Source organism: Varroa destructor, unplaced genomic scaffold (genome assembly GCF_002443255.2).
Source record: "Varroa destructor unplaced genomic scaffold, Vdes_3.0 BEIS01000004.1, whole genome shotgun sequence".
Classification (NCBI taxonomy): domain Eukaryota; kingdom Metazoa; phylum Arthropoda; class Arachnida; order Mesostigmata; family Varroidae; genus Varroa; species Varroa destructor.
The window spans coordinates 39,809,346-39,831,875 of record NW_019211457.1 but is presented as its reverse complement, the minus strand read 5'-3'; the positions used below and the strand labels follow the sequence as shown (position 1 = coordinate 39,831,875).

General features: G+C 40.1%; 4 protein-coding genes and 1 long non-coding RNA gene across 18 annotated transcripts in view; 3 read left to right on the top strand and 2 right to left on the bottom strand.

The window, feature by feature from the left end:
* The first annotated feature begins 45 nt into the window (after positions 1 to 45).
* Positions 46 to 4,054, top strand: LOC111248613 (cytochrome c-like). The gene is made up of 3 exons (XM_022801229.2): positions 46 to 775; positions 1,625 to 1,802; positions 2,518 to 4,054. Exons 2-3 carry the CDS (start codon positions 1,784 to 1,786, stop codon positions 2,847 to 2,849), a joined length of 351 nt encoding a protein of 116 aa, XP_022656964.1. The 5' UTR covers positions 46 to 775; positions 1,625 to 1,783; the 3' UTR covers positions 2,850 to 4,054.
* Positions 3,873 to 10,145, bottom strand: LOC111248611 (uncharacterized). Of its 3 annotated transcripts, none has more exons than XM_022801224.2 (8): positions 9,986 to 10,141; positions 8,482 to 8,737; positions 8,071 to 8,266; positions 7,823 to 7,940; positions 7,374 to 7,440; positions 5,370 to 5,443; positions 4,241 to 5,141; positions 3,873 to 4,078 (listed from the first exon to the last, which is right to left on the bottom strand). In XM_022801224.2, exons 3-8 carry the CDS (start codon positions 8,240 to 8,242, stop codon positions 4,058 to 4,060), a joined length of 1,353 nt encoding a protein of 450 aa, XP_022656959.1. In that variant the 5' UTR covers positions 8,243 to 8,266; positions 8,482 to 8,737; positions 9,986 to 10,141; the 3' UTR covers positions 3,873 to 4,057. The 3 variants fall into 3 exon arrangements, with proteins under 3 accessions (XP_022656959.1, XP_022656960.1, XP_022656958.1); XM_022801225.2 differs by lacking the exon at positions 9,986 to 10,141 and adding an exon at positions 9,315 to 9,683; XM_022801223.2 differs by lacking the exon at positions 8,482 to 8,737 and having other exon boundaries at positions 9,986 to 10,145.
* Positions 10,146 to 10,340: 195 nt separating this feature from the next.
* LOC111248612 (hydroxyacyl-coenzyme A dehydrogenase, mitochondrial-like) lies at positions 10,341 to 15,544 on the top strand. Of its 2 annotated transcripts, none has more exons than XM_022801227.2 (6): positions 10,341 to 10,499; positions 11,945 to 12,068; positions 13,585 to 13,713; positions 14,200 to 14,574; positions 14,805 to 14,994; positions 15,282 to 15,544. In XM_022801227.2, the coding sequence occupies exons 2-6, from the start codon at positions 11,958 to 11,960 to the stop codon at positions 15,407 to 15,409; spliced, it is 933 nt and encodes a 310-aa protein (XP_022656962.1). In that variant the 5' UTR covers positions 10,341 to 10,499; positions 11,945 to 11,957; the 3' UTR covers positions 15,410 to 15,544. The 2 variants fall into 2 exon arrangements, with proteins under 2 accessions (XP_022656962.1, XP_022656963.1); XM_022801228.2 differs by lacking the exon at positions 10,341 to 10,499 and adding an exon at positions 10,585 to 10,807.
* The window catches only part of unc80 (unc80, NALCN channel complex subunit), a 46,482-nt gene continuing 35,400 nt past the window's right edge, over positions 11,449 to 22,530 (bottom strand). For 9 of the 11 annotated variants that reach the window (XM_086987049.1, XM_022801209.2, XM_022801212.2 and 6 more), the window contains one exon: positions 15,198 to 22,440. In XM_086987049.1, the coding sequence (XP_086843175.1) occupies positions 22,261 to 22,440 (180 nt within the window). In that variant the 3' untranslated portion in view covers positions 15,198 to 22,260. Of the gene's footprint in view, positions 11,593 to 15,197; positions 22,441 to 22,530 lie in introns of those variants that run through there. The other 2 variants (XM_086987053.1, XM_022801210.2) reach the window with 2 other exon arrangements.
* LOC111248614 (uncharacterized) overlaps positions 21,244 to 22,530 on the top strand; it is a 24,148-nt gene continuing 22,861 nt past the window's right edge. Inside the window, exons 1-2 of the long non-coding RNA XR_015326398.1 lie at positions 21,244 to 21,377; positions 22,265 to 22,460. This is a non-coding gene — a long non-coding RNA (uncharacterized LOC111248614). The remainder of the gene's footprint in view (positions 21,378 to 22,264; positions 22,461 to 22,530) is intronic.

Here is a 22,530-nt window from a genome sequence, read left to right as displayed (position 1 = left end):
GAACACAACTACATTTGGTGAGCAAACATTGATTTGAACCGAAACAGCTATTCAGAAGAGTTACATAGACTTTTTATTTCGAATAGTTGAATTCATTTTTTAAAGCGGTTTATAGTTAATGCCATCTAATATTAAATACAAGTTGTTCTATATCACTATGTACTAATTATGCTTACACAACTAGCAGCTACAGATATAAGTTAATCAGCGCAAAGGCACAGGCAACTGCAACGTAAAATTCACAACCCTATACAGTCGCAGGCGGAATGGTGGTAAAAGGCTTATAGAAAGGAAAAAGATTCAACTATTGGCGTTGCCAGACTTCTACTACTGCAAGAAGCGAGTCGCTGGTGACTAACTGGAAACGAGCGGCTGGAGTGAGCGGTCCTCCCACGCGCCCACGATACACGATTTGAGATACACAAACAGAGAATGGGCATTTAAATATGTGTTCTCTATATTGCATTCGCCGCGCACAGAGTAATGCTAATAATAAGCCTCCGATGTATTGCGTACACTAACGTAAATGGATAAGAAAGGAAAGAGATGACTACATTTTCATTCAGAAAACGCTACGTGGCCATAAAAAAATAACGACAATATCGCAAAGACGGACAGGAAACTGCAAACTGGAAACAATGAGCAGAATAAGATTTTTTTTTGTTCCGAAGCGTTTTTATCAATGGTCAATATTAATTTTTGCCGATAAGCTCGACTGGTAAACCCGGAGTGAATAAAATCGAATACGCGTGGATCTATCTGTGCTTATTGCGAGGTACGTGTAAACTTCTAAATAAAAAAAGCCTGCGATTTGCCTTTCGAAGGAAAAGCCGAGATCGGGAAAAGATGCCTCGAATATTTGGCGATGTTCCAGTGGTGTGCAGTGAGCAAAGGGTTACAAATAGGATAACCAGGAAGTTACATAGGCTGTCATATCTGTTTAATTTCTTATTATTGGCTCTGCACTATAATGTATAACGTTAAATCGAATAGTTCATTTATTTGCAGATTTATTCCTGATGATAAATTTACAGTATATCTTTAATTTAATTGCATTATGCACCTCTAAATAAGATAACCGCTTTCCAAAATTAACCGCGGACAAATCGCACTTTTTGACAACACGAAAATATGAGGCAATACTATTAAGGATATAAAGATAAGTGACAATACAAATCAAGTAGTAAACCACGGAGTTTGACTCTCATAACGATGACTGATAAACAAACATTGAATTCCTTTATGTTTTTTTGAAGTGGTTTGCAATGTGACAAGTAAACTAAACACATATTCATGGCTTATAATTGCAGTATTTTATTTTACGAAAAGAAGTAACACATTTTAGTGGTCATATACCTGTTTATGATAAATTTATCGTTCTTGAAAGTGAAAATCAACCACAAAAAATGTTGTTCTATGGTCATCATTTGCTTGTAAAAACACGAATTTCGAAACGTCCTTTACATTTAATTACACGCATAGGAATCGAGAAACGGTCTCTATTGGAGGGTGCGTCATGAATGGGCCTGTGATTCTATCGGTATTATTTGGTGACTCTTGTTGCATACATACTAGATAACGGGAAGTTTAGTAATCTGTCTTTACTAAAAACTGGTGTCAATAGTGACAAAGGCCGGATTTCTCTGAGCAGATGGGTTGAATCAGCATGCGTCCATTCGAGGATCGGAGGAGAAGGAGGACAACCCCCCACGACAACAACACTTCATTCGAAGGACTAACTACTCACAGTAGAGCCTAAAAGATAACTTTCAGCGAAGCCGCAATGTTTTTCACATCATACGGTAAGTAACAATACGAAACACTGAAGCTCGCAGAAGAGAGATCGAAAAACTTTAAGATATATCTTTCGAAATTGAAAGTAACACAGTTGTAGTAAACCTTGAATTTATCAAACGAAAAAAAGAAGACTCATTAGAACTATATCGAGACTATCACAGGGCCTTTTTACTAATAAGGATAGGGCATTTTAAATATTGACCGCCCAAAGCACTTTGGGTTTAGTAATGTAGTGATCTACCGGAAAGGCAGAAAATAAGAGAATACCGATTCCAATTGTGATAGATGTAAGTTGTTAACCTGCACAACATTTCTTCATGGAAGTCGAGCTTATAGCCTGTGTACGTTAAGCGACAATTTTAAGAAGGGCTTTAGAAGAAGAAGAATTTTAAAGACTGCAAAAAGAAACATTGACCTTAGCTGGAAAAATATTTTCAAAATATTTTTTCTGTTGAGTTAAAGAGAGAACAAGGTACTTGCCTCTAGCAACAGTCATAATAAGCAAAAATATCATATATAAGAGGGATACGCACAGCGTACGAACTTTCTGGTAGAGAAGGGGCCTATCCATATCTTAGCCATGAACTCTCTCTCTATGACGATTGGCAACCTTAGTTTCTTACATAATTATGCGGTGGCAGAGTTGGAGCTAAACAATGCCGTTGGTGATTAGTTAATATTTTTGTTTTCGTTACTTTCTATTGACGGTTGTATTTTCAGCCAAATCTGATATCCCGGCGGGTAATGCTGAGAAAGGGAAGAAGGTGTTCGTACAACGTTGTGCTCAGTGCCACACAACAGAGAAGGGTGGCTCGCACAAAACTGGACCCAACCTTCACGGCATTTTTGGCCGAAAGACCGGTCAGGCACCCGGCTTCTCGTACACCGATGCCAATAAGGCGAAGGGGATTACGTGGAACGAAGACACACTGTTTGAATATTTGCTAGATCCTAAAAAATATATTCCTGGCACGAAGATGGTCTTTGCTGGACTGAAGAAACCTCAAGACCGCGCCGACCTGATCGCCTATCTGAAAAAGGCCACTAAGTAGATGGGCGAATTGGCTTGCATGGCACATACGTAGTTACCGCTACCTGGCCAAAGCAAAATAAATCTTACCAGATAGCTTCATAAGACATAATGCTTGCTCATTCAAGTTAAAACAATCAGATAATGTTTTAGAAAAAGATTCGTCTATTGTCTCGCCAGCTACAACTGATATTATTCCACAACCCGGATAGCCGACTAGGATACAATACTAAATATATTCATAATACTGCCATTCATCTCTGTCGGGCGATAGGGCCGACTGACACTGTAGATTGTCTAGCATTCCTACTCCATCTTCGTTATCTATTATATGATTAGCAATCAAACAAAACACGCATTATGCAGAAACACCAAGGATCCTCATAAAAAGGCCTTGATCCTAATGGAATCTTTACACGTTGGTGTAGAAGAGGTATGATTGACGTATCAAAAACAATAAAACCTAGCCCATACAAGTTTTGCACATCTAAAGGATGTATCTTAAGTTAGTCAGTGCAATTCTTGAGATTTTCAACTTCATATATGCAGAGCTAGAAATGTTTCGAATTTCATAGCAGAGGTGGGCCGCCTTCTTCCAAATAAGCTATTGCGTATATTCATAAGTCTTCATATGAGAGAATATATATTTATACCGCAATTGTGGCGGGATTATACGTATGACGCGTGAACACAAATGAAGTAAGAAACAATTCTACGGAACTGCGTAATGGAATATAACTACCGATTCATGGAAAAATCATTCCTTAAAAATGTACCCAGATTTAAACATGCATAAAAATTCAGATAAATAAAAAATTCAAAACTGTTTCAGTTATATCAGCGGCAATCAATAGTACCAGACAATATTTATTCAAGGATATCATTATCAGAAACAGGATAAGATATTTCGTAGCTAAGACTCCTTAAATATTCAATCGTTCTGAAGGTATTTCAACTTAATTCATGAATACCGAGGTATTTAAAATTTTATCTCCGCCGTCAGTCAGCTTTTCACATATACACCAAATTCAACACACAATTAAGATATGCTTAATGTTATGGGCCGTTGATGAGTTTATTATATGGATAAAGTGATTAATAGACACGAATGTCATGATTTCAACATTTAGAATAATGTAGTGAGTGCCTTGTATAGCTGTTTTTGCTTTTTCGTGGAAGGCCAGTACGACATTTCGATGATACTTGTCGAGTCGTTTTCAGCCTTGACATCTACGGCGAATTATCGCCGACCTGCAAACAACACAAGAGTTAACGAATTGTTAACCTTAATTATCAGTGTCAGTAGAAATAGAACATCACTCGAAACAAAATTTAGCATGTTATTTTAATTACAATCTATTTGTTTAACTTCAGCTGCTAACTTTTTGTCGACAACCCAAAATTCGAACTTGCCTCATCGTTGATCTTTTGTCTGGGAAGCGATCCTGAAGAACTTCTTGACCGGCTACGATGATGGTCCTTTCCGTTTGGCGTAGGTGAATGTGATCGCGAATCAGATCGGGAACGAGAGCTTCGGAGCCTTTTCGCGCGTCCGCGTGACCCCGATCGCGAGGCTCGGTCATCAACCGAAGCTGACCGTGATCGTTTATCGCCACCGCCGCCGGGCGAACGTGACCTCGATCTCGAGCCACGGGATCTCGACCGAGACCGTGACTCGCGTTTTTCAGCTGATCTTGACCTCGAGCGAGACCTCGACCGTGACCCTGACTCTGCCCGCTTCTTAGTGCTTTCAACGCTACGACTCCTTGAGCGTTGCTTCTCTTTGCTTGCAGAACGTTCACCAGCCAACTGTTTCTTCGCGTCAGCTGGGCTTTTCGACCGAGAATGCGGCGACCTGGAACGGTCGGAAATCGCTCCTCTCTTATCCTCTCGAGATTGCGACCGAGATCTCGACGACTTCTTCGGCTCGCGCGACTTTGATCGTTGTTTAGTGCTGTTATTGTTGCGCGACTTTGATCGAGAAAGGCGGTCCTTCGAGCGGCTCCTGCTGCGGGAGCGCGATCGTTCAGATCGGCTCCTGCTGCGGGAGCGACGTCGGGAACCGCGCGAGCGGCTTCGTGAACGCCGCCTCGAGCCTCGTGAGCGACTACGCGAATGACGTCGAGATCGACTGCGGGATCGTGAACGGCGCGAGGACCTCGAACGGCTTCGAGAGCGGCTGTGGCTGCGCGATCGAGAAGAGTGACGGCTGCGCACGTTTAGCTCCATTTCGATCTTCCGTCCATTGAACGACTTGCCATTGAATTTGTCGTAGCAACGATGCATCTCTTCTTTGGTGTCGAATTCGACAAGTCTGCAGAACGAAGTTTTCGATTATGTATCACTGAATTGCGTAATTGAAACTTCCAAGTCAATATTATTAACAATATTGGTTAACAGTCAATGACTATGATTGGTATTGAAGGATGGTTTTACTACGTAACGACTATGATAATATACTGAAGGATGGTCTAAGTACGTAGCAAAGATCAAATGCAGGAAATGAAATGATCAAAAAGTGACCAATAAACGACCAACTTACCCCACATTTTTTTTCTTGTTATGCGCATCAGCGTAGACAACCTTGGCTACCTCTCCGAAAATGTCCTTGAGATCCTGCAGAAATGAAACGACGGTTACTATTTGACTAGCACAGTATGAACAGCGTCCTCGGGTGAGGGCACTAATACCTAATTTTCTATAACGAAGCTGTTTTTTGTTTCTCAAACGCAAGCCAGAACATCAACAAATCAAGAACTGAGTGAGATGGTCAGGAAGACTTGACTCGCAAAAGTAGATCTTGTTTGCTGAACACCACGTAGAGAGTAGTCTCATGAAGCACAACCAGTCAACTACGCCAGTTACCAGTTTTAAGCTCTTAGTTTCTCTTTCTTGTTCATGTTGCCAGTCAGTCTCAACCAGAATACCTTTGCGAATCGCTCGAGCATTTTGAGCGGGTTCTCTCGCCGCACCTACGCCCGCGGCCGACCTCGACCAAACTCTCGAGACACAACCGATCGGTGATTGCAGCAGCAGCAGCAGTTATCGCATCGCGCGCCATTATCGCCATTCTCTCACGCCGCTACGCAATCGACTCGAACCCATTTATCCACGCCTGCGTACCATCGTCTCGCGGACCATCCACCACCACACGTCTCGAATCGCGGCTCCCACCTTGTCCGCGCCCTTGCTGTGCTCGAACACAGCTGACACACGCTACGATTCGGGAGCATGCTGCGACACACACTGTTGTCGCAACACGCGGATGCCTGCTTGCCACAAAAGTGTTTCTGTCAGGGCCACCTCTCGACAGGCAGAGGGAGGACTGAAGCTTCGACTTTCCTCTCTCGGTCCAGCGCCTGCTCCACAACGGAACGTCCTCGATCGACCGATAATCCACAGCCCTAACCTCTCGACACCAGGAGTACAATCACGATCACGTTGCAGGTTGCAGAGCCCAACTCTTTCGGCCATCCAATCTACCCGATAATTTCCAACCCGACGCGAAGCCAGTCCAGCTTGCTGCCATTTATGCGCCCGTTCGTCGCCCGGAGGCAAGCCTCAGCCGAGATTCCTGGCCTCGTTGCAGTCGTATGGCTCCGAGTACCATATACTGATGTGCGCCGACGAGGCATCGCCATGCCATGATAACCAAGAGCGGCAGAAGTCGTTTCAGCCTCGGCCTTGGCCTCGACCCTTCCGAGAGGATCGAACCCATCGGGGCAGCGGGGTTCGCCATCACCTGACTTCACTCCTGGAACGGCGCTGGCCAAGCACGGATCCTGCCAGACGGACAGCCAGCCCGAATCTCACGTCCCTCCAAACGACCAACGATTCACGACCGACTCGACCGTACCGTACGAACCAATTGAACGCGGGCGGCATCTGCGATAGCCCGCGACCTTCGGGGCCGCCCCCGCCACTGACCACGCTGCGCCCCTTCCGGGCCCTCGGCGCCACGTAAGTTGCTGCCACCCGACCAGACCAACGAACGCTAGCGAACGCGGCTGTCGAGGAGTTAGAATAATAAATAAAGAGAAGAGCTTCGTCATCACGCAAACAAACACTACGCATCCAATCCAATCAAGCTAATCACAATTTCACAGCACCTCATACAGCCGCCCAAGTTTTTTTGTCATTCTTTGTCTGCATGTTGTATTTTTACACTTTGTTCCTGTAAGTATTCACCCTTGTATATTCGTGTAAAACTCATAAGAACGTAGTGCAGTACAGAATAGGACCGCAACAACAGCAGAAGCTGTGCGATCAGATTTTTTGAACGAGAAATAACTATTAAATATGACACGGGATGATGTTCTCGCCCGACTGGTTGCTTATGATAACTTAGCGCCAAACAAATTCCATGTCTGCTAGAAGTCGCTCGTGACTGCGAATTGTCACTAGATTTGTTCTAAGCAAATTTAGCACACTAATCAAATTTATCCTTTAAAATAGGAAAATCCACCAATAAACCTAGAAAGGTCAACGACCACGCACCCACGTATTACATCTAATATCCTGCTAAACTACACGTAAAGGTAGTTACCTGCCAAGAAACACGGGTACTGAGGTTCTTTATATCAATCCGATAATCCGTGCGGCGAGGCGGACCCCTGTAAAAACCAAAATGAGTATCATTAGATACTGACGACATGTCGTATCCCTCTCATTGGTCGTAATTTCATCATACTCAAGTACTCCAAGCACACGGACTGCGACGATTACTGTTGTCTTGAGATGATTTCTAAAACGATGTCAACTCAACTGTCACCTTAGTCAAGTAACATGCTACTTTGCATATAACAGGATATTTATAACATGCTACTTTGCATATAACAGGATATTTATAACATGCTACTTTGCATATAACAGGATATTTATAGGTGATCTCATTTTGTTCAAAAAGTACATAGTAGCGCGGAGTGCTGCAACGACAACAGACTTCTCATAAGCTGCTTTCTTATTACCTTAAGTGCAATACTACTAAATACGAACCTGGTGATACGATTTCTTCGGCGTCCTCCTCGGCGACGTGAACGAGACCGGCTGCGGCTTCGGTTGCGTGGTCTATTAGCGAGTTCCACAATCAGGCGCTCCCCTTTCCACGAGACACCTAATATCAAAAAAAACATTAATAAATACATTTCAAAATACCTGAAATTATATACATATTCAAATAATTATTAGAACATATATTAGAATATATATGTTCTATGGTTGTCAACAGCATCATTCAATCTTACCGTTGAGCTCTGAGATCGCGTCACGAGCATCACGTTCATCATTATATTCCACGAAAGCGTAATTGCCTTTGTGAACGACATCGCGAATGCGGCCCATACGATCAAAGTAGTCTTCTATATCGCGGCTGTCCACTTCCCTCGGCAGATGCCCGACGAAAATACGGGACGACATTGCGATTGCTTCGGCTTGCTAAGTCTAAAAGATTTAAAAATCAAGAATTCCTCATATTACCACCAGAAGTAGGCCTAAAATCACAAAGATTAATTGTTATAGTTTTAAATACCGCTAAATGAAAAAGTTCGACTTCTTGCCAACCCAGTATCTTGAATCGACAGACCGGCGTATATTACTAAGATGAAGTGACCCATGCAACTGTAAAATTTACGTAAGCGTCCACTAAACATACGCACAAATGTCTCGCAGATGTCGGTGCAGCTTCAATTGCACTCTCGGCTTGCACCACCAATAGCAGTCTGTTATTGATGTCGATGCCACAATCATAAAGATAGCATCACGAAACTGGCTTTCATCTTCTAAAAAGCCCACGCAGCACGAATCCCAGAGCGAATACTCAACTGAGTTGTGGGATGGCGCTCACCTTGTGAAACAGCCAAACGGTAAACTAGCACACCGCCGTGCTGTCTTTAGTGCCATGTGCAGGGGAACCTTGGATATGCACAAAGAAAGTGAACAATATGACACGTGTTCGAACCAGAATTTTGTGCTTGTTGTAGTGGATTCTCCAAAATCGATAGCAAAGCATGTTTCTAATTATGATTCTTCGGTTTATCGCTGCTAGAGTGAAAATGTTACTCCTAGTAGTGGAGAAAAGGGTTAGTGGACAAAATGCGAAGTAGTAAAGTTTACTAAGTCCTTTAAAAAAAAATACAGCGATTTTAAAGGGTAGGTTGTACGTATATTGCTTGCATAACATACTGGCTCAAAAAGAAATCCAATTTACGGAAACAACGTGAAGCCGAGGAGTTTTCGTTTAATCTCTTAGAACCCAAAGGCGTCGCCCAAATTCGCAGGCATGATTCAAGGCATAATTCAAGAATACCTAACAACTATATAAATTTTGACAACTCGGCTTACGAAATTTCATCGTTACTGCCATGTCAAAAGCATATACAATCGAGAAGAATATCTATACAGATCTTCCCAAAAGCAGTTTAAAAACAGATGGTATAACACCAATCAACCGACAAAGAAATTTTAACCTTAACATGTATTAAAGCATTACCAGATCACAATATCTATCGCGGAGATAACGTGCGTTTGAAATTCACAAGAAATCTACCACATTGCCGTGAAAAGTTCTTAAAAACAATAGGATAAAACAACCGAGATAAAGCTCAAAAATCAAGAGGACTTCGTTTTCGCGACTACTCGACGATGGCAAGTAATACCAATAGCGATATACGGTAGCAACACGTAATTTACAACACCAAAACACCTTCGTGCCACCAGGTTTTGGCATAAGCACTCCGCCTAACAACGAAGCCTAACTCACATACTGTATTGCCCCGTAGCAAACTACAGCGTGCAGCTTTGGCCTGAGCATCATGCTTGTAAAGGTACCATTGACTTATCATTAGGACACATACATACACACACACACCGCTTCAGCCATCGGTAAAAATATCACGGCATAACAATGCACATTCAAATATCAGCATTCGGAACAGACTTCGAGCAATTTTCTAACTCGATAATACCATACAACAAGTTTTTCAGCCGTGGTACCACGGCTGATTTGCTCGCCTGGTACGAGGCAACCGAGCAGCTAACCCTAACCTTGTCGATAGGACAGTTTGAATAAGACAAGCTGGAATAGTAACAAGACTTCAACCAACTAGAAGTAAAACATAATACGAGACGATGAAATCCACCAACACATTAAATAACATTCACCTAGACAAGCTGAGGCTATCACAGCCGGCGCAATTGTACCAAACAGTAACACTTCACGACGTCTTTTATCCCCAGATCGCAACGATACTCCGACCGCCAGGCAATAACCGCCTGGATACGTTGACCAGTAGACAGGACTATGGAAGAGGCCGAAACGCGTAGCGCCAGCTTTGATCGCTATTGACATGTCTCGGGGCGCGGCAAATTCAAACAAGTGACCTTTTCCCATAGTAATAGTAATCTATGAAGACGCTTACCGAAATCTTTGATCGACAATATGCTACTCGTCTGCTATCAGTAATTAATATGGCCAAGAATAGCCTTTAGCATCTCAGTTTACCTTACAATTAATGTTTGGTGGCATCTGTTTACAGATCGGAAAGCCAGATCGGACAGTGCATTAGCGTAGTGGTATGTGTACCAAGCTGAAGTTAACGATGAAGAGGAGCTAGTGACCACTTCACAAGGCCGCCTTTTTTCCTAGATACTTTCAGTTTAGGACCAGAGAATACGAGTGAGTGTGTAAACTACTGTTTTGTTGAAGTTTACAAATTATTATAACGCTTCCTTATTTCATTTAATTATTTCTAAACTTTATTGCATTGGAAAGACAATCACAACGATTTCATAAGCCTCTCGTAACTGCATTTTTCACAAAAGCTTTTGTAGAATATATAGCCGGTAGTGGTGTGATTTACGAGTGATCTGTGTGGCGCGGGAAAGATAATTAATATCATTACGCTGAGTGCCTTAGTAGGCACCAATAAATTAACTGCTGTGATCTTAACCATGGGCGTATGTGTGCTACTATGAACAACACAAGTAAGCAGAAGAAAGCTGAGGACGAGTTCCATACACTCTGTCAAATGACGAAAATTAAATCGATAATAGTACTTGCGGATCACAGTTATGGTGAAGTGACATTTTCCAAATTAGCCTCATTAACTGCAATATTTCTAAGCACTAACGAAAAAGATGTTTTTTATTTGTGACTAATTACGAAGGCAAACTATATTAATAATTAATAATGTGCAATACCTATGAAACATAGCTGAATCATATTTTGACATTTCCCATCGCACACCAGTTGCAGAAGCTTCTTTTCAAATAAATGTTATGATTGTAATGCCACCAGCCTTAACAATAGCGCTATTGCTTTCCTGTTCGTAATCGTTTATGACGAAAGTTTAGTGCTCTGTAATATCATTGCCTAGATATGGGCTTTCGCGGCGTACAGCAGTACTAGATGCCTCATTGTCATGAGGTTAATTTTGTCATTGTCCTCGCGGGCATTGTTGCGCTTTTAACATGTTAGAGAGGTACAGATACAAACCGGATAAGCTCCATATTTGTGCTGTTATTTTGCTGTACTCATTACTTTCGTCTTGAAGAACTTCTTTGTACATTTTTGTTCATTCGACTTGTGGAGTAAATAACGCCAATAGTTAAACAGCGGTACTCACTTAGTGGGTAGTCGTTGAAAAGTCAAAGTCATCACGTATGTCGTTCGTAGGCATTTTTAGCACAGGTCGAAACGTAGAATATACGATATTGGGTACTATCATCGTAGTCATATTAGCGGAACATTTGTTTTTGATTCAGCCCACCTAATAAAAGCCATACAAAATTTGATTTTTTGTCATGTTATTAATGGGATAAATGCTTGTTTTGAGTAAAAAGAACTACTCTAAAGTTTTTAAGTGCATTTACTGGTTATCGACGTCGTTACTTGAAAACATGCGAAACACCGTTTTCGGAACACATCTTATTTGTTTATTTGTTTTATCTTTTTATGAAAAGAATAAGAAGCAGCTACTTATTACTCTACCAATGGCCATAGTGAAAAGCGATACACCAAAGATTGCAATAGGATGAACCTTCTTTGATTCTTTTCATCTCGTATACTTGGAACATTTAAAAAATACTAGAAACTATGCATCTAAACCGCATTTCTTGCAGACACTGACACATAATGTTAGCTTCTACTGTTTCTGTACGTGCCCTGTCGCGATCTGCCTCGCTAGCTCAAATCAAGCGCGTCACGGTCATTGGAGGAGGGGCTATGGGATCTGGAATCGCTCAGGTTTGTTATATACAATAAATGTACTCCAGTGAAGGCATACAAAAATCAAAATAGATTTGATATATATTTTTCAAGAATTCAGTTGTAACACGGTAAGCGCTTATTCTACTACTAGCGCCAAGTCTAACGATACTTAGCTCGCAGAATAAGCTTTGCCCCTAAGACAAACTCAACCCATATGAGCAATGCGCCATGCAGCAGCTCGCCGTTAAGATCAGATTTTATAAATACATTGTGATCTGGGTTTGATTCGGACCGTTCGATAGTATCAAAGATCTTGTAGAATGATCATGACTAATAATTGAACCCCCTAGTTGAATCTCGACCATTAGTTCTGTTTGTCATTGATGATTTCCGGGGGCTGAGAACGAGATATGAGAGGCTCAAAACAATGGTATTTTTAGGATTATAAGTTAGACTCATCTAAAAAAAAAGTTTAACAGTATTTTTGTTCCAGAATTACTTCTTGCGTTTAAAAGCTTGAACACAAATTTTGATATTTTTCGACAAAAACTGGACATAGTTGCAAAGTAACTGCGTGGCATGTATTTATTTAGTAGCGCCATTGTAGAAGGCATAGTCCTATACGCTTTGATTTCAGAAATTTCTATAGGAAAAAGTCTGACTGGCTTAAAGCCGCGTCAAGAAGGGCGTCATGACACTAAGGTCCCAGGTAGCACCACCTCGTTGAAACTGCATAGTATACGCATCTAACTCATCCAGTTTCGACCTCAGCATCCTTAGTATGTCTATGTAGCGAGAACCATTAACAGTTCAATAAAAAAAAACGGTACGGTGATAGCTTCTTTAGCTTTGGAAGATTTCTGCTCATCAATGCCGTTAAGTTCCTTGAATACTCATACGCGGCAGTTTGATTTACTCGCTGGTCTAGCCAAGTAAAAATGCGGATCAACTGAGAAAATAATTATTAGCATTAAATCGCTGCTGCTTTTTGGCCCATGCAGCAAATGTACGGTACTTCGCATGGTTTATGACTTGAGGTAGCTAAATCTTATGGGACCGGACACGGAGGCCTACTACGGGGGAAGTGGTACGCTAACAGACTGTGGCGATCAGCAAGAACTTTAGGCATTTGAGTTTTCTAACATGTCATATTAATAACTTAATTTTTACAGATATGTACTTAAAGCACAAAGTAAGAGGTATAAAAAAGTAATCTTAAACGTTTGCATAAGACAGCGCCAAAAAGTCCTAGAAAATTCAACAAAAAAATTGTGTATTATACGTCGTACTGTACTATAAATTCAATTATTCTTATAAAAAAGGTCAGTTAAACTCATGTCTATGATAATACGGCTTTCTCTGTCAATTTTTATACTTTTAAACATTATTGTAAGGCGAACATCTGACTAAAGTTGACACACCAAGAATGGATGATCGTAAATTTCTTTCGCCAGAGTAATACCTTTGACGGAAGATTTTTCATATTTTTTAATGTCTTTTATAGACAATTAGTCATTTTGTGTTGTTGATAGATACGTGGTGAATTTTACAGGTTACTGCCCAGGCCGGTCAACAGGTGACCATCGTAGACCAGAAACAGGAACTGCTAGACAAATCTATCCAGGGGATCCGAGGTTCGCTTACACGACTCGTCAAAAAGAAGTTTGCCGATGACGCGAAGGTATACACCCGCACCAAATGTGCGCCCTCAGAATGCAATACGGTCTAAATATACGATCACATGGTAGGGAAAGCAGATGTTTTTTAATTACCGTTTTTTTTTCGTGCAGCTTCAGTGTATTAGAAATCCAGATAGACAACCAACTCTACAAATTTTAGAATGCATTCCGTCGTCTATTCTGAGCATTTTTCTATTGAATTCTGAATATTCTAACAAACAAATGATTATTATGTGTAGACCAAGTTAGTGGCCAGATATGGAAAACTACTCCTCCATTTGTATGTGTATTGAAAAGTGACAAAGTACAAATATCGGTCGTTACCGATATGCACCTTTCTGGACCTCGAGTATACGTATCGATTTAAATAATCTCACTGTTACCTTTACACACTCTGCTCGATATCTGTGAAGATCATAAAAACGCAAGAACGCCTTTGATGTGATAAAATCATACACAGTGGGAGAACTTCAATTTGTCATTTGCAGGCTGCTGAAACTTTTTTTGAAAAAACTATTAGCTCAATTAAGACCTCAACGGTGGCCGAAGATGCTGTGAAGGATACAGATCTTGTAATTGAAGCTATTGTAGAGAATCTTGAAATCAAGCAAAAACTTTTCGCTTCTCTGGATAAAGCTGCACCTCCAAATGTAATTTTCGCCTCTAACACTTCATCTCTTTCGATTGCTGAAATTGCATCGGCAACCAAACGTGAGGAACGATTCGGAGGTTTGCATTTTTTTAACCCCGTGCCAGTTATGAAGCTCCTTGAGGTTATCCGTGCCTCTAAGACTTCAGACGACACAAATATGAAGATCACTGAGTGGGGCAAAAACATCGGAAAGACAACAATTGCTTGCAAGGTATGACTTTCCCTCAAGAATCATTTTAGGTTTGAATTAATTATATAATTTCATATAACACGAGATGCTTCTTTCACTGTTTGGGTATCCATATAAATTATTAATGGTGAGCAAAAACTTATAAGGAGGCGTATGATTTTGTGATATCTGTATGTAGAGAACTTTTTGTTTTTGTCCGCACATGCTTTCTATTTTGCAGCGTATTTACTGTAGTGTTGCGCAAATTGCAGGATACGCCTGGCTTTGTCGTGAACCGGCTTTTAGTGCCTAACCTGGTTGAAGCCATTAGGCTGTTGGAGAGAGGAGATGCCTCAGCTCGGGATATTGATATTGCTATGAAGCTTGGTGCTGGCCATCCTATGGGACCATTAGAGCTTTTGGACTTTGTGGGGCTTGACGTTACAAAATTCATCATTGATGGTAAGGCAAAATACGCTTTACTATCAAAAATGCTTTTCAAGTTTTCTATTTACAATATACCAATTTCTTTTTCGTTTTGTAGTACTAAGTGTAAGCGATGTAAGTGAAGTAAAGATTGACAAAAAAAAACGAAGTTTAAATTTGAGCTACATGCTATTTTCATCCGAACCTCCCTATCGCAGTATAAAAGTAAATGACGCAGGTTATTGTATTTTTGAATGCGTTTTAATGTTCAAAATGTTACAATTAAGAGGCATTTAACATAATTTCGATTGATGCTTATATAGGTTGGCACAAGAAGTTTCCCGATAATACTCTTTTCAAGCCATCGCCGTTGTTGAACCGATTAGTCTCGGAAAACAAGCTCGGCATCAAGACAGGAGAAGGTTTCTATAAGTATGAAAAGAAGAAGTAAACATGTGCAATACGCAGTACCGAAGCAGTATACATATAGAATCGTTGCAATTTTAATTGTTGGTGATTAGCTATAGTTGGTTGGAAATGTTGTACCACATGAAATAAAATTTATAACGCTCTGTCTATTTTATTACATACATATTTTAGTACATAGATAACTCAATGGAATTTTAATGTAGAAAAATAAAGGGTTTTTATATTTCTAGCAAAAGGTGTGCGGCGTTTTTAAAAGCTTTCTTTTGGGATACCTCAGTGAACTAAGTCACGTTTTAGAACGGAGCAGATATTTAGTAATTTTAATTCAAATTTCTAGATGACATAGCTCTTGCTAGCAGTCTTAATCTAGTCGCTGAAAAATGTCCCTACACTTTAACTGACATAATTATCGAACGTTTTAGCTACAATCTATATTGAATTCGAAGGTCGATTTTAAATGTGATTGAGTTGACTTTAGAATTAGTATAGTAGAAATGTTAGCTTATATTTCAAGCGTCTATTTGAGTGTGACTAACAATAGATGTATATAACTAAATGTATGTATATACTTTTAGATATTCCTAAGTTACACGTCGTTTCGCTGACCAAATGACCACTGCTCTCGGCTAGACATTTTTCAAACTTTTGTATTCTATCATTCAGCTAAATTTTCGAGCGCTGAACAAGGAACAAATCGCAGAGGATTTCTCTAATCTTACACATCTCCTATAATTTTTTTTCGTTTGGTATATATATATATATATATGTAATATCGACAATCTGCATATGCTGCCGGCTGTAAGCATCCGTTTGCATAGCAGCGCCAACCTCTCTTTTTTGATGCAATCTTTCCGTAAATAGTTTCATGTTTGTCTCTCGCTTTCTCTCTCTCTCTCTCTCTCATATATATATATATATATATATATATATATATATATATATATATATGGATATAATTTATTTGTATTGTTCATTCAGATTATATGTGAGCTTTGTGATATATTCGAAATATATGTCAATCATTACTATGATCAAGGCCAAATTGTGTAGGATATCGTGTGTGTTGTTGTCGCGTGCAGTCATCTACTCTATAGAGTCAATACATCATGAGAATACTTATTTTGCCACACACGTGATCCATTCTCCTAAAGAAACTTTTTAATAATGTCTACTAGATTATCGAAAACTATCTTCTTTGGAATCATACGTATAATAACGAATGCCAAATTGTATCTCTCTTTCTTTGCCTTTTCGTTAGGTTCTTTGGCGTTGTAACTATTGAGTGAACAGATTTTGTGGTTGTTTTTATTTACCTTTATCTTTGACGTCATTTTGTTGTCAGTTGAAAATTGAGGTTCTTAGTGTATTTCTGTATTCGTCGTTTAGTTACTATATAGATAGATAGATAGATAGATAGATAGATAGATTAACAGTTTGAGTCTGTCATTTCTATCGAAACTCAGCTTTCTTCCTCCATAAATTGCTCATGTTTTGGTGCCCCTACAGTAGTTCTCGTTCGTATCCCTTCCATAGTGCTTTTTCCATTGTGTTTACTACTAATTGACCTAACTTGTTCACGATTTAGCAATGATTGTTGAATTTTTTGTCTGTATAAGTTAATAATTTGTTTTCCTTTTCAATCTGTGGTCGTTTGTCCTGTGAATCTTCGGTTTTTCTGCTTGTATACTCGATATTTAGCGGTGTCCATGTTAGATGGGGATGATTTGCGATGTTGTTTAGAATGTTAAAGGTAGTTTGTTTCGAAAACGTCAGTTTGGATCTCGCATCTAATTGGTTTTCATTGCTGTTAATATCGACTCGTGCCAATACACGACTGAGAAGAGTTTGCTTAAGTGTAAGTGCATCTCACTATTGCATGGCACCTTTTTTTGTGTTGCATTACTTGTGTTTCTTTGCCACGTTACGATTACGTTTTATGATTTCTCTGTAGCTGTCAGCAGGTTGATCAATAGTCGATTACCTGACAGCAATAGACAGCTTCTCGTTATACGGAGGTGCTCTACGCTTTTCTTGTTCAGCTAGACACGAATTACCATGAGAACACATATAAAGTGGTGTAAATATATGTACGAATTTTGACGGAGGATAAGGGAGAAGAAAGTATACGTACATGACATGAGATAGGCTTTGTCTGTTCTTGTGTGTGAAAGATATGCATATTGCGCATGGTTCATTACACTCTGCCGCAAGTCGTATTTCATTCGTGGAATTTACAATACCAGAACATTCAATATGTGTAATAATTTTAGAAAAATATATCTATGAGGTAACGCGTACTGGAACAAAACAATTCAACATAAAAGAGCGCAAAAACCGCAAATGCTCAAGTTTTTCAAGGGACGTTTCCTCTGTGGAACAGCTGGTGGCGCACAGATTTGAGCTATTGTGCTAGTGGCGAGCACGCGTATGCTCACATTTTGTTTACACGTAACACAGTAGTGTACATAGCTTTTATAGATAGCTGGCGTCCACCGGCTTTTATAGCATTGGATAGCATGGCATGACGAATTAGATGTCTTTCGTTGCAATTTCTGCAGGACAGTAAATTTTTGTGGCCGATTTTTGAATCACATTATTGATACAGTAGTTTATCAATCAATCAATCAATCAATTTGTAACTTTAACGACAATAATAACGCTGCAAATTCTGGTGTCTTATAGAGGCTGCATTATTGAAAAAAGACCCCGTCTTTGATGTTCTGATCTGCTCGCTACTACAACGAGATGTTACTGTTTGATTATTAGTGGGGATGATTCAAAAGTGTTCCCTCTGTGTTCTTTCTGTGTTAGGCGACGTGATACTAGCGGAAGTCGGTTGATCGGAAGTAGATCGAAGCAACAACAATTACATGCCCAGGTGTTTTTATGTCAAATATATATGTGTGTGTAGACCGTAGTTTTGTTTTGATATCAATAGTCTGGTTGTAGCATTAGTTGTTAACGATGAAATGGTGGCGCTATCATCGTTATCATCGTCGTGCTCAACTTTTTGACTGGACAGTTCCCTGACTTTCTCGCTCGTCTACAAATTTATATTTACTAGTTTACTCTGGCGCAAAACCCACAAATAAAGCAGTTGTAAATTCTATGGTAATTTGGTGTTGATTCAAACACCTCTTTCTACACTCGCTTCCTAGATGTGACAACTATATTGCCATTGTGTCCCTCTCAGTACAAATAATTGGTATAGACAGATATGAAATACGTTATCATTGCCGGATGAATTGGATATATATATATATATATATATATATATAATGTGTTGAAAAATCCTGACTCTCAGCCTCTACGAAAGCAATCATTTGCTTGTCAAAATAGTCATTGATAATATGATGAGTGGTTTGCCGTATGAAATGACTCGTATGTGTCTATTCAATATAGGTAGGCTCATAGGTGTGTATTTATTGTAGAATGATATCAATGGTGTCACTAGTAGCTACAATAAAAAGATAAACGGCGGTATCGTCAATTCTAATTTTTGAATTTCTTATTTTTCGTTGTTGCTTAAACACTTTACACGTGACAAATACATCATAGTTTCTGAACAACCTATTTCAGTCTTACCTTGAATACACACGGGACATTAGCTGGAAACCGCGGATCGTTAGGGCTAGATCGTTGAGGGTACTTTTTTACACTCGTTCATTGTTGACGTACCCTATGAAGGTAACGCACTGATTTTGAGGAGTAGTCGTGCGCTAAGGCAGTTCTGCAGGAGTGATTAACTTAGTGCTTCTAGATACCGCCGTAGTATCAGAGATGAGCGCGGTTGTGTGCAGAAATCGCGTAAGTGTCGCTGTTGTGGCGACATCTTGTTTTGTTGTAGATGGTAATGTATTTTGTCTCTGCTGGTGTCGACCGTATTATCATTATGATTATTAACAGTAATAGTGGTCGTCCTTGTGCTTGGCATACATTACGATTTTGTAGATGTTATGCTGGTTATGGTATCGGTTTTTTGTCTCTCGTTTGACTCGGTTTTGATAGTTGGCTAGTCAACTTTCGGCTAGATGTCCTTACAAGGTGAACTGCGGTATTCGCTGGCATCAAAGAGTGGCTCTCTTGGCTATTACGGTTATCATGATTTAGTCATATGCAAACCTTTTGATTTACTTTTTTTTTGTTTTTTTAGTTAGCCATTTGTTTTTATTTGGCGTACATTATTGTTGTTGAAAAATTCAGGCGCTACAAAGTCAAGGCTGTTTCAACATCTGTCGTCCGGTCTATCGTACTGCTCTGGCAGGCGTCCTCAAATTTCTCACTACAAATGCGTTACGAGCAACAATCCGTGTTGGGATTGGCTTAAAAATTGCTTTCGTCCTTTTTTTACTATGCTTTCTGCCTCTCTTTTCTTTTACCTTAAAAGGTGTTGTTGGCCAAGTCGGTAGTCTCATCTCGGTGTATGATGGCTGGTGCTGAAGTTGATGTTTAGCCTCGTGGGCCTTAAAACGTTCTTGCTTTAGATCGCCTCAGATAGTTTCGAACTCCTCTGATGCTATCATCAGTTCGTGGCGATATGAAAACCACAGTTTTCTGCTCCGGTCATCGCCGCAGCAAAGGACAAAGGGGTGTGGATCGAGAAAAGAGCAGGCAGGGTAAAGGCGAAACTAGTGATAGGTGATTTAAATAAACGAGTGAATTCGTGTGATTGATGCTTGCGGTTTGGGTATTATGAGAGTGCTGTCGTATGATGGCGCACACGAAGAAACTACCCCCAAAATGGCGCAACATTTGTGAAAGTCATTTCGTACAGTGTACATTTAACATTGTTTTAGCACTGTCTACTGATTGCTGTTGGTATTATTGTCCATGACTGAAGTCTCGTTGTAACTGTTGAAGTGTAGCGTGGTCTACGTGGTCTTATCCTTCCGCTAGATCTCGCCCAGGAGATTTTATATCTGTTTTGGTGACAGCCTTTAACTTAAATTTGCGTTTTCGTTGAAGAAGTAGCTAAGTGCTGCGTCGGGTGTCGCAGTAAGAAGTATATAATTCTCTACGGGCGCTCGTGCTTTGGTGACAAGACAAATTGCAAGCGCAACGCTAAAGCACTTCTTTTTTATAGAAAAAAAAACTTCGCTTTTGGTTGTACACTCGATGATGTATGAGCGCTGAGTTCTCTGCATTGAAATACAAAAACCTACTGACCCGCACGTGAGAACTTGCGAGACATGTGTGTCTGTATGTTACCTAATGTCTCATTAAAATTTTTTTTAAAAAAGCAATAATCTCTATTGACTTTATGCTCATAAACGCCGTTATCAATCGTAACGATTAGGTTTGTCGATTCATCTTCGCTAGCCAATACTGTGATTAATTTTTGTGGTTATAACATAGAGATAGGTTTTGGCAACAATTAGAAAACATATCATACTCTACAGTTGATTATTGCCCCTTAGATATAACCAGTGACCCATAAATATATTAGTTCATCGAGTACTCAAATAAATATTTATATTATACAGAAAGTAGAAAAAAATCTTCTGCTTTTTCTAACAAGTCAAGTTTTGATTCCGGGATTTTCAAGAATTTGCTGCACTGCGATTGTGCAAATACGAATTTTTGTTGGCAAAAAACGATTAATTCGTTTTTATATAAGCTTTGTGGTTTCTGAGATCGCCATTCTATGTATTGAAATACAGGGAAAGGGCAAGGGGTAATGAGGATTCTTGTCGCGTGTGGGGCCTGCTCAGTTGCGCAATACCTCAGGTGCTTTGTATTTTGTTTATCATTTGCATAGATTTCTGTCTTTTGATTTTAATTGTTGTAATGTTCATTATATTTCAAATTAGGTATTTTCATTTTTTATCTTTTGTGCGTCGCGCGCTTTGCTTCTAGCTCCACTGCTTACTAATATGGGGCGCAGTGTAACCGTGGCGAAATGGCTACAATGAAGTGCTGCGGTGCAAAAAACTGTGGTAGTCTTCGAGGGCGCTGTCTCTTATCCCGCTTGCCACCTCAGCACTAATGCTGTATTTATTTATTAATAGTTATTTACTATTCACTGGGAGCTTCTAGGTTCTATCGATTGCACTTGTCGCACCGTAGGTTTGTAACTAGGGTTTAGTCGGTCTCAGCCGTCTACTAATTACTTGAGAATATGTTTTTCTTTTAACGTTCTGTATTCTTCGTTGGTCTGTATGTCTTTCAGTGTATTTCGATGTTTCGTGTGTTGTGGTATAGATTAGATATAATTGACTCAAACAAGAGCTATTTTCAGCGAGTTGCACTTCTGGTCGGCAACGGCCCGTATTATGGTTTAATGCACATTTTGATTTCTACCTTACATAATAACTGGTCGTCGCAGCGTAAGAGACATGATTCATAATACATCACTAATAGTGGCTACAGAGAGTTTGGTCAGGTATCTTTGCCAGACGTTCACAGTGCTCCATTTACCACAACGACAATTTCTCAGAGCAAAATAGCCTGGCAAAGATTTCCTTTCTTTTCTTCGATTCAGCTTATATTACCTATTTGTAGCTTATGTCTCTTCCTATGTTTTGGTGATTTACATCGGCTTTCATCATTAGTGTTAGTATTACTAGTATTATGTGTATAGATCGTGTTTATCTAGACATGCATATGCCTGCATTGGTACGTAGTATACACCTTGTTTTTTGCTTTCTGTCTATTGCGCATGTTTGATAATAGGAGGAGATCAATATAGCTGGAGCCATCTTCAATGTAAAAATCTGTATTGCGCTATTTAACACGTATTGATTTTGGCACAGCTACGAAGATCAACGGTACTAGCAGTATTAGCAGTAGTATAAGAATTGGGAGTAGAACTTGAAATATTACTTCAATGAGTATTCTGTATGTTATCTAATCTTTGACATGTATCCTTATTTCTTAGGGTACTGTTGCCGGTGGGGAGTCCGTCTTATCTTTGTCTTCTGCATCGGACTCCCGATCCGTACTGTGGCTGTGGGGCTGAGAATCGCACTTCCTCAGACTGCTTCTCAGCGGTTTGGGCCCGATCTGCGGCGAGGACTGGCGACGCACTCCGAGAGGCTTTTTCTGAAATCGCACCTATTATGTCATCATAACGAGTAAGTGAGATGAAGGAACACGTGTTAGGGCAGTCGCACACCCCAGTCGATCAGGTGATCGTCGTAGAGA